Source organism: Parasteatoda tepidariorum, chromosome 10, assembly GCF_043381705.1.
Source record: "Parasteatoda tepidariorum isolate YZ-2023 chromosome 10, CAS_Ptep_4.0, whole genome shotgun sequence".
NCBI classification, from domain to species: Eukaryota; Metazoa; Arthropoda; class Arachnida; order Araneae; family Theridiidae; genus Parasteatoda; species Parasteatoda tepidariorum.
This window is the reverse complement of record NC_092213.1, coordinates 86,676,429-86,688,677: the sequence shown is the minus strand read 5'-3', so window position 1 is coordinate 86,688,677 and position 12,249 is coordinate 86,676,429. Positions and strand designations below refer to the sequence as shown.

Genomic DNA, 12,249 nt, shown 5'->3' with positions numbered 1-12,249 from the left:
TCCGAACCAGTCCAATTCTCCAACCCAAGGGCGACCACGGCCCTTCAATTTGTACATAATAATAATAATTTTTTTTAATAAAAAAAAACCCTCCTTAGTAAATTTGAATAAATATTTAATGACCTTAAATTCAGGAGCAACGTCCTGAATCCTGTCATTTGTTAAATTCATATAATTATTGCGGGATAGCCTTGTCGGTAGGGAGCTGGCCTCATGCCTGACTGTTCGTGGGTTCGAACCCCGCCGGCCGAAGACTGCCCGTGTAGTAAGTGGTGACTGATGAACGTTAAATCTGTCGAGTCTCAAACTCCTCCATGTTCCCATGACAAATCAATACCTCTGGGGGTACTGGATTGGATATCGATCATTCTCTGATCCAGGTCAAAAATTACGTTTTGTGGATGAATGAATGTATTTATGAATGGGTCCGCCCTATGAACGGGTGAGACGTGTGTGTGGCTGAATTCGAATTCTTGGCCATAGATGAACACTGAAAAACAAGAAATGCACCCTCTGCCTTAAATCTGTTTGGTTTCACCAAGCAGGCTTGCTAGTGTGGCAATTGGCATTAGAAACAACAACATATACTTGTTAAAGCGGTGATATTTTACCCAGATAGACCTAATTATATAGACATATTTTTTTTTATCTTGAAGTATTTGGAGGACAAGATCAAAAACTTGCTTTATTTGCAGGGACCGAAGAACATTTAGGGTCAGATGGGGCTTTAGCCCCCTCGCTTTTTCTTAAAGAGGGTGACGTAGCCCTCTCTAAAATGAAAATTTTTCAATTTTAATTTACAATTGAAAAAAAACTTTTTTTTTGTGTCTGAATTTATAAAAAATGTCTCTAATTGTCCTTATTTCTGTCCGATGAGAAAATTCTTGGTCATTATTATTCATATGTCACAGTGAATAGAATAATAATGATATATTAAAAAAAAAAGTGAAGCAGATTAAAACTAAATATCCTAAAATTAGAAATATAGATATATTTATGAACACACATAAACAGGGAGGGGAGAGAGCCCCCCCCCCCAATCTTGGGATACTTCTGCAGTCACTGTTAATTCGATTGATTATTCTACAAAATTGAAGAAAAAAAAAGAACGCCTTAATTTTGTGATTACTGCATCAATAAAATAAGAATAAGAGCTATATTGTCAGGCCCGAAGATGATCGAACGAACTTCCCTCTCCAGAAACCCTTTTAAAAGAGCGACATCCGAACATCGAACGACATCACATTGCGATAGTTTTCTTCCAAAACATTGAGAAAGTAAACCGGAAATACTTCTCTCACGTGCCCGGTCTTTGCAGGCACTCGGTCACGCATGCGCCAGTCTCTGCAGATGGTGAAAGTTCCATTTTCTCTTTCGTTCGGCCGGCATTCGCGTTTTGTTGTGTGTGTAGTGGGTGTTATGGCGTATTCCTCGTCTTGAAAATACTGTGAGACAAAATGCCAGCTGTGTTTCTGGACCGGTTGCCCTTGCCGAGTTTGCAGGCCTATACTGTCGGCAGTGTACTATTACTGGCATGTTCTGTACACTATGCCGTGCAAATGACAGCTCAGATGGGAGTGAATTTTGCGAATGGGACGGCGAGCATTGGTGATTTCCGAAACGACGTCTTAAATTATCGAAATTCCACCCCACCTGGATTAATACAAGACATTTCATTTTGTGAAATATTATTAGAACGTGCTTGCTTTAAACGTAGCATTGAAGTAATATATTTTATGCTACAGGAACCCATGTGCATATGGGTAAGTCGAAGTTTTTTTTAACCTTTGTCTTTCTTAAAGTTTATAATATAATAAAGTACGTTGAAAAGAAGGTAATTTATATGGGATACGAATTTGTTATTTTTACAGTTGTTTATTCTGCCTTAATATTAGAATTTGGCGGTCGTCCTTAGACGGCAAGTATTTGTATTACGTAATTCTATGGAATCTTATTATAGGATCAATTAAGATGTAAATCATGATTCGCTAACATATAATTGCATTTTTTTTTGGATATATATACATATTATAGAGATGCCAACTTGTTTGGGACAGCAAATATATATTTTAAAGTGGTAGTTTATCAATTGTAATTCTTGGTTTAATACAATTTAGTAGATTTTTGTCCACCACTATTTCTAAATAATTCGTAGGCTTATGTAATTCGCCACTTTAGTCTTATGTCATGCTAGACCTTTTAAAAACCAAGCAAAAATAGTCAAATATTTGCAAAATTTACTTTGTAGTTATTTACCGTTTCTTTAATTATTTGACCGGATTTTAATTTAATTGTGTCCGGAGGAGTTGGCATCTCTGTATATATATATATACATATATATATAACATGTATATGTATGTATAAAATGAAATTTTTCGCATCTATTAAAAATAACAACTAAAATAATAAATTCAAGTTGCGAGCTTATTGCTTGATTTTCAAACATAGGGTGTTCTAAAATACTTGTTTTCTTTTGTAATTTATTGTCTCTCTTAAACCCTGAAAGCTTGAAATCTTATTGTGAAGTATTAAAAATAGCGTGAACTAAACTTCTTTTAAAATAATCATTTGAGAAAAATTTTAAAAAGTTAGAAACTCAGTGTCTTTTTCATTATTGTGAGGTAGTATATTATATACATATCAGCAAATAACAAACCATTGAAAAAGTGATATGATGTAAGTTATCACGGAATTGGAATTGTTAAACTAATTATTCACATAATCAGTTGAGACAAATCTTCTCAATATTAAAAACTTAGAAAATTGAATATCTATTAGATTTTCAATATCAATGTCTATTAGATTTTCAATGAGCCAATAACTATTAATTAAAAATTTAAATCCTATTTGGGTCATACCAAAATTGCAGAACACCTTTTGATAAATAAGAAATTAAAAAAAAATGAAATTTTTTTAAAAACGATAAATGCATTTAAGGTGGTTAATTACTTCCTCAAAGATCCAAATTAAGCAGCGAACTTTTAAACAATTATTACTCTCTAAAACTTAGTTGAATAGACGGAAAAATTCCTCCCGTGTTATCAAAATTATTTCATTTTTAAATAGAAAAATAAACAATTTTGCACTGGTAACACTTAGATGTGAACGTTCAGTTTTACAGATAAAGTTTTTTTTTGCATATATATTTGTCATTAAATACTACAATTATGCCCCCGTGTTGCTATTTCAATATTTTTACAAATTTGAAGTCTGCATAATTTCATTAAAATTACATTGATTAGTGAAATTATTATAAACATTGTTGATACCTATTCAATATTTCTTATTATCCTTTTAATGGAAGTGCTTTTGTCTTTTTTTTTGGGGGGGGCGTAAAAAATATGTCAGTAACACAGGGGTCAGCATAAAGTAACAAAGCGGACATACGTCTTTAGCACCTCGAATTAAACAATTTGATACATTGATATATTTTATTTTTCATAAACATTAACTGATCAATTGAATTGACAGAAAATTTTACTTCCTTTCACTTTTAAATTTGGATTTTTTAAAATACATATTACGAAATCAATCTGAATGTAAGATGCATCATTCTCTTACTTGAAAGTTTTTACCACTGTCTAATGTTTTTAAAAACATAACCTTAATATCACCATAGTCTTCTACGTCACCTTCAGGGGTCTGTCCTGGGAAAATTTACTACTTTCACAAATTCAATGAAATGAAAAAGTTGTTTCACAAAATACTTTTAAAAGAACAAGCTCTAAGATTCTTGTGTTTTTATTAAATTCAAGTTTAAATTTAAGTTATGGACAATGGATATTTGAATATGGATGCAATTTTAAGCCCAAAATTTTACAATAACAAAATAGTTTTTGAACATATGGGGAAAACAAGGTGCTTAGCATTTTTAAAAAGTGCGCTAAGTTTTTATTTACGTTTTTTAAAAGCCCTTAAAGGTGCTTTTTTTATTCGGGATTTGTGGAAAGTGCTTCATTTTCTCTCTTTTAAAGATACATTTTTTCTTTGCCGTGTCGATTGCTGTTCTAAATTACAAATATTGCAGGATTTTCACCATTTTCTCTGCAATATTTATCAGAAACTAGTCATTTTATCATGATTATGAAAAGATTTTGCAAATGTTTATGAATTTTATAGATTTTATGTTTATAAATGAAGAACTTTAAACGATAGAAAAAATATTTTTGATTGCTGCAAAGATCCTAATTATGATTTTAATTTTGGAAAGTGATTAAAAATATTTTTTGAGGGCTCAAGAAATACTTAAAAGGTGCTTATTTTTTGTTGAAAAATTTAGCTATGCACACTGGAAAAATATAAATGGAAATTTACTAGTCATAAATGATTTTTATTTGTAGTGGCAATTTTTGAAAATATTTTCTTATTGACCTTATTTTTGTGTTTAGTTTTTTTAATGTAATTTTTAATTTTCACAAATTATGTCTAAATTTTCCCAAAATAGGTACCTCTTAAAAAAAAAAAAAAAAAAAACCTAGACCGACCCCTGACCTTGTGCTATTCCAACATATTTATATTTAGATTCTTTTTTGCTCCTAATATTTGAATGAGTTTGTAATTGGTTCTCTTATTTGATGTTTTAAAATAGGATTAAAAAATAAGACCATGTGGCTCACATAAAACCATATATAAAAAGCCTTTGACTAAATAAATAAAAATTATTTTTGTGTCTATATTGAGCAGAGTTTGTGATTTTTTTTAAAAGAAATAAAAAAAATCAAATTTTTTTTGATTTAAATAAGTTTTTTTTTTTTTTTTTAATTTTTATTCAAATGCATTGTAAGAACTTTGATCTATGATTAAAAAAACTTTATAAATGTTGAATCAAAATTAAATTAATATTAAAACTATATTATAAGAATATTTTAGAAGCTCTAACTGCCTAAAACACTTTTTCATTATAATACATAGCTTTGAATGCATAGCAACTATTTTGAAACAAATGCATGATTGAAATTTAAAGACTAGATGAAATAGAGAATTTAAAGAATACTTTAACTAATAAAACAAAGTGTCAATTACCAAACGATAATTTAAATTTAAAATTGTGATTTCTTTTTTTCCCCCTCTTGATTTTAAAAAGGACAAAATAAATGTAACAGATTGTATTTATATAGTCATTCATCAGAAAATAAATAAATATTTATTCTATATCTTTTTATATTAAAATATTCATTTTTAATCCTATATCAAAATAGATAAGTTAAGCTAAAAAAAAATTTTTTTTTCAATTCTATGTCTCATTGAAATTTTTCTCCACAAAATGTCTTTATAGAAAATCTGGTTATGACAAAGATACTGTAAAAATATTATGAGAAAAAAAATACTTAAGTGTTTACTTTAATCTGTACTTTCACTCTCAGGAATCAGAAGATTTATAAAAGTGTAATTTCAAATGTGTTAGAATTTAACACATACCAAGAAAAAAAGTAATTTTATTAGCTGAAATTAATTAATGCAGCAATAATAAATTTTAAAACTAAGAAAAGAAATAATAAAAGTATCAATAATTTAAAACACTGTTTCTTAACTTTTTAAATCAATATATATATTTATACTAAAAAAATCAGTTGATTTAGATTTTTTTTAAAAATCATGATTTAAATCAACAAACCCTGATTATAAGTACATATAATACAGGTTTTTGCAAACTCTGCTACATTACTCCAACTCATCAAAAGTTAAGCATGAGGACTAGTTTATAATTCATTAACAAAATATTGAATAAATCAGTTTATGCTGATGCCAGAGCTCATTCTAGGCAGAAAAAAGGCAAAAGTTTAAAAAAAAGGGCATTATTATTCTAAAAAGGCAATAATTTCTTTCTATGGGCTTTACATGTTCTATTAAAANTTAATCATCTTTTCAATTTAAAATCTTTAAATACGAAGATGTAGAGTGTAATAGTTATGGTTATACCTATCATTTCAATGAATGTTATTATAATGCTTTTTTAAATTTCTTGTTGTGTTTTTGTCGGAGAAAATAGTAACTTCGTTAAGTCATGAAAAATTCTAGGAATTAGTCATGAATTTGAAAATCTAAAATGTAGCAGATACTCTATATGCACCCCTTTTCTTAATTTTTTTTTATTTTCCATTTTAAGATATACTAGGAGGCTTCGCCCCCTGCTCGCTGGTGCTCACCAACCCCCGGAACTGCTTTCGCAGTTCATTTCGGATTGCTTCGCAATCCGATGTTCGCTTTGCTCGCTCATTGGATACGTTCTTAACGTCTGGCTTTTGTATACTTTTTTGAACACTGAAGTTCCGAAAACTTTTCACTGTAGAAAGTTCTAAACCTGTGCATTTCAACATTAGTTTGAAATTGCAAACAGTTCACATATTTTTCGTAACCACACTATTTTAAATTTCAGTTGTTGAGAAAAGTAACTGCTGTGAGTTTTGTTTTAAAGAGTTTCCCACAAGAGGGCTAAAACCATGTGTTGTAAAACAATATGAAATAGTACTGAACGCCGGATGTCGTCGGAACATCGGCTTCGATGAAGATAATTTTGTGAGAATTTTTTTGATAATTCGGTGAGAATTCACCCGATTAGCCATTTGATGCTCACTGCGTGCTCTTGCTCGCCGAAGCCTTTCAATTAAAACGTATTAGCGTTTTATATAATATAGATTAGCCATATGATGCTCACTACGTGCTCTTGCGCGCCGAAGCCTATCAATTAAAAATGAAAACTGTTGCCAACGCGAGAAAAGAAATATCATCGGTTTTATTGATACATACGTACGTATTAGCGTTTTATATAATATAGATTTTCTACTTATAATGTTTTGCTCCATCTCGCCTCATTTGTTTCCTTCCACTGCCGGCTGACTCTTATTTTACATTTGAAATTAAGAGTGGTAAACTGTTTTGCTTTATGCTTTGTTCGTCGCTTTTTTTCTTGCTAATCTATGTTCTCTTGCAAACTTGCCAATCTTTCTCTTCATGAGCTGTTTTCTTACATTCTTCTTTATTTTTAATCAAGTTTTTTCTTCTTCTTTATTTCGTTGCTGTTAATAGCATTATCTAAAATAGAACACAAAATTAAGAATAATTTCTCTACTATAGGAATAATATTATTTATGGAAGAATCGCTCAATGAAAACGTAGTGGTCTTTTAAAGTAACACAACCAATTAATTAATTGCGAACACTTTGGCTAAAGCTGGTGCTTGCGAGGACTCTGTGCCGTCGTACACCTTTTTGGAAACCTTCTCAAAAATAAAACACAACCACTTGGAATGTCCCCCCCNCACCCATGGTATCAGTGTTCTCGACCTGGAGGCTCCCTGGCCCAAGGTTTAAATAGACAGGAACAAACTATTCTTGCCCGCTTTCGAAGTGGCCACCTTAAATCAATGAAATTTTCGGAAGAATCCAAAAACTTTGAAATTTGTACCAACTGTTCTTCAGAGCAGGCTTCGCCTCACCACGTCCTCGCGTGCCTGGGGCTCACCANATTCTTGCCCGCTTTCGAAGTGGTCACCTTAAATCAATGAGATTTTCGGAAGGATCCAAAAACTTTGAAATTTGTACCAACTGTTCTTCAGAGCAGGCTTCGCCTCACCACGTCCTCGCGTGCCTGGGGCTCACCAAACAGGATTTAGCAGATGATCCATTGACGGCGTTGGATTTTTTGAGGGTGTATAACGTCATCAGGGGTCTGTCTAGGTTTTTCTGAGAGGTACCTATTTTGTGAAAATTTAGACATAATTTGTGAAAAATTAAAAATTATATTAAAAAATCAACACAAAAACATGGTAAAAATATAGATTTATCGTTTCTTAAGGGATACAAAAATAAAATTTTAAGAAAAAGTATTTTGTGAAAATACCGTTTTTCCTAAAGTTGAATTAGTGAAACTACCGTTTTGCCTAAAATTGAATTTGTGAAGGTACCACTAAACGGTAGTAAATTCGGCCTGGACAGACCCCTGGTCATGGACCGGTCTAGCACTTCTGGCCAATGGAGGCGTGCAACAACAACAACAACATTAATTTAAGAATTCTGTTTTATGTTTAAAAAAAAAATTGTTTCTTTACAGGTGTAAATTATAATTATGCACAAAATTTATTGCCGAAGTCTAGGCCATTTAATAGCACACAAAAAGTAATTTGAATTTCCTGTGTTACCAAAAACAATGCAACACAGGGAGCTTTTTTTAAAGTATTACGTATAATTTAAATACAGTCAAACCCCGTTATAGTGAACATGGTTTATAGTGAACTCCCGGATATAGTGAGCGAAATGTTCGCTCCGTTGCTATACGCATATCGTATTATTTTTTGTGGGTATAGTGAACCAAAAGACTAGAGGAAATTGGATATTTAGAACTTTTTTCTGTCTTCGAGTGAGTTTTTCCTTCAGTTTTTGGTAATTTTGAAATTTCTGCGTAAGATACATATAGCGATTTTTAACACCTTCTATTGAGTAGAATGTAGCCATAAGCATTTTTTCTTGTTTGCATCTTCTATCTCAATTTCTCATCCCTAAATGTTTTGTACGCAAGAGGATGAGTCATAAAAAATGAAAGTTAACACATTTTTTGTTATTACATATTGTTTATTAATCATTTCTGTCTTTCTTTTTATTTGTCATTTCTTTAAATAATGTGTTATTAAAGGGAGCAGTTCGAAAAAATGAGTTAAAATTGTTTGTAGTACGGATATAGTGAACTCCCGGTTATAGTGAACCGAAATTTCGATCCCTTGAAGGTTCACTATATCGGGGGTTGACTGTATAAACTGAAATCATTCTTCTTTGTTAAAATCTAAGGTAACATAAGAGACATAAAAAATACACTTTACCTCAAATATCCTTAATCATCCAATTCTTCAAATTTCTTTCTTGAAAAAATGACTGCCTAAAAACTACATTAAAAAAACTAGGAGTGCACGCTGTTAACTTTTTTATAAGTATTTCTAGTTTGAATTTTAAAAATAAAGTAGAGTTAACACAGGAGACAAATTTATGGGGACATATAAATTTTCTTTCAAAGAGAAAAAAAATACTGAAAACTAATTAAAACAGCAAGACTATCAGTGTTTTCACTACAGGGCGAGAACGCGAGAATCTCGCATATTTTTTTCTTTTCTCGCATTAAAAAATTATTACCGCGAGAAATTCGCGCATTCTATAAATCAATTTCAAACTTCGCGAATTTCTCGCATTTTCGAAAAAAGCTTAGAATTACGCCATTTAGAATAAAATCCGTTTCACTTTTCCTGGATCTTTCATTATTTTCAACATCTGCCCCGTTATCTGCCTTCCCTATTTACCAGTATAGTTCAAAACCTTTTCGAACAACAGAACACAACCACAGAACCCCTTTCAGAACACATTTCTCTGCAACCCCATGTTTACCGTAGGTTAGGTTTCTTCATGTAAGACGTTCAAATTTTTTATGTGNCTTTTCAAGAAGTGTTTCAGAAATCGCTTCAATTTCTTCTTCAGTTATGTAGATTAACTTTATTTCAGTGGATTCACGCACACAATGTATAAACTGGTCTACATCTGTTATGTCTGTATCACATGCCACAATTCTATTTGCTATTCGCTTTAAAATTCCACCGATTCCATCAGCTGCCTCTTTTCCATGCCCGCACCATGTGCCTCGCATGAAACCAATTAAAAAGCCTTTGTCTAAATAAATAAATCTGGTAAATTTATGTCTTTATTGAGTGGAAGACAAACAAAAAAAAAATGAAGAGTCAATCTTAGGATCAGTTTTCTTAACCACTTTCAAAATGGGCGTTAAATGAGCCCATATGGCACTGGGGTTATGTTTATAGCTTGACGAAACTATATAGCTAAAAAGAACACGAAGAACATAGGAGTGCATGTGTGGCTACCGTTGCCAACTTTTTATAAGTAATTCTAGTTTGAATTTAAAAATGAAGTAGAGGTAACACAGGAGACAAGTTTCAGCGACATATAAACTTTATTTAAAAGAGATGAAAATATTAATATCGAATTTTAAAAGAAGGAGAAAGTAAAAGCGAGGAATGATATTTAGGAACACTGGAAGATACTAAGAACCCTGAATTATGACTAAAAAATCATATTACATACAAGAAATATAATGAAAAAAGCTATATAAGTTGCTGACATAAAGCATTTTTCATGATACAGTTTTTTATAACCCGATTAGAACAGAAAAAAGCAAAGTAATTCAAAGTTTCAGAATCATATCAGAGGAAAAAAAATCTGAAATTTATTATTTAATGTATAAATTTATTTTTGGTACAAAATTATGAGAAATTATAATAAGAGAAAATGTGGGGCTCTAAAAGGGTACTTTATTTTTGGAGTGACCCACTTACAAAACTGTATTGTATTTATTATATCATTGTATATCATACCTTTACAGAGGTCTGTCTAGATTTTTCTGAGAGATGCCTAATTTGTGAAAATTTAAATATAATTTGTGAAAATTAAAAATTATATTAAGAAATCAACACAAAAGTATGGTAAAAACATGAATTTGTCGTTTCTTGCGGCATACAGAAATAAAATTTTAAGAAAAAGTATTTTGTGTCCTACAGTTGAATTTGCGAAGGTACCGCTAAACGGTAGTAAGTTTGCTCTAGACGAGTGGTTTCCAACTGGCAGCCCGGGGGCCGCATCCGGCCAGCGAAGCTTTTTTTTTGTGGCCCACAAACTAAAATATATTAGTTGTCATTTTTTTGCGGACAATTTTCGTAAAAAAATCTATTTGGGTTTAAAATGCTTTTGTCGTTAATAAAAACCTAATTACTTCGTTTCTGTGAAATTTATCATATTAACGGTGTAAAAAAATTTTTTTCTCAGGTTTTGCATCCAAGAAAATATTTATTCAAATACAAAAATAATCGTGTATGTTGCTCTTTTTTTATTTCATTTTTTTTTGTATTTTGTGAATATATAGCATGTTTATCAGAAATTTTCTCGAAGAAATTTTCCGATTTAACTTTTTGAAACCACTCATTTTGGACGAAAATATTGACACACTTATTTGTAAATTTTAAATTTAAAATGTAAATATCCATTCTCTGGTAGTTGCAGCAGGCAAACCTCAATTTTGTCATTGAACATTTTGTGTGCTATGTAAGTTTTAATACCAACCTTTTTAAAGTTTTATATCTTAACCATTAGATATCTGTTGCACATTAATTGTTTAATAAATAGGTGCATATTAAAGTGATTGTAGCCCCAATTTTTTAATATGCAATTAAATATTTTTAAAAATCTTCTTATTTTAATTTGTTATTCAATACTTATGTTTTTTACAACTTGGTAAAAATCTGACAGTAATATTTAATGTTCCTTCAAACTTAAGAGTCCTATATAAAATTTTGATAAAGTTGCCGCCCGCCGTTTAATTTGTTTTTAATTGTGGCCCCCCGGCCTCCTGTAAGTTGGAAACCCCTGCCCTAGACAGACCCCTGCTTTATTACAGCTGGATTTATGTATGGGGAAATAACAGGAAAGCTCAAATAAGCAGAATTTATCTTTTTTTTTTTTTACAAAAGAATAATAGGAACATTACAAATATATACAGTAGTGATAACGGTTTGGTAAAATAAAGATTTATCTTACCAATTTTTTGTCATTTATTTTTATAAAATTAGATGAGGAAAATAAATTATTTTACCTATTTCACTTGGTATGCCTACATTTTTTGAGATCAACATTTTCCAAAATAATTTGTTTAAATGAATTTAAAAGTATAAAAAATAATTTTTCTTGTAATAAGTTTCCAGAAATCAGATGAACATTAAAAATGAATACATTAATCTATGATGTATACATTAGAAATTAAGATTGAAATGTTATTATCAAGTCAGAAGACCACTGGCACTATATAAGTACACAAAGTGTTTTATTTTTGCCGAAAGTAAGGTTAATTTATAAATCAATATATGATAAACATTAAAAAATATCTATAGCGAAAACCGACCTAGTAGTGCTTCAAATAGAAAATCAGGAGGGGAAAAAAAAGGCACAATCAAGACAATTTTAGGGCAGAATATTCTTTAAAAAAAATAACTTAGTTATAATTTACAAAACTAAACACCTTTCTGTAAAGTTATAATTCCTAGTCTGCATAAAGAAGCATTTTTTTCTCATCGAAACGGATAAACTAAAGTTTTAATTTAAATATTTAATAAACTTTTTTTAAATTTTTAGAGTGACCTTATTCTATTAAATTTTTTTTAGTTCCAATCATATTTTAGCAGGGGTTTCCAACCTACATGTGGCCGGT

The 12,249-nt window shown here is 30.6% G+C and overlaps 1 protein-coding gene across 1 annotated transcript in view; it reads left to right on the top strand.

Annotated features, from left to right (window-relative positions):
- The first annotated feature begins 1,299 nt into the window (after positions 1-1,299).
- The window catches only part of LOC107449771 (E3 ubiquitin-protein ligase AMFR), a 166,399-nt gene continuing 155,449 nt past the window's right edge, over positions 1,300-12,249 (top strand). The window contains exon 1 of the mRNA XM_043041501.2: positions 1,300-1,763. Within this exon, the coding sequence (XP_042897435.1) occupies positions 1,458-1,763 (306 nt within the window). The 5' untranslated portion in view covers positions 1,300-1,457. The remainder of the gene's footprint in view (positions 1,764-12,249) is intronic.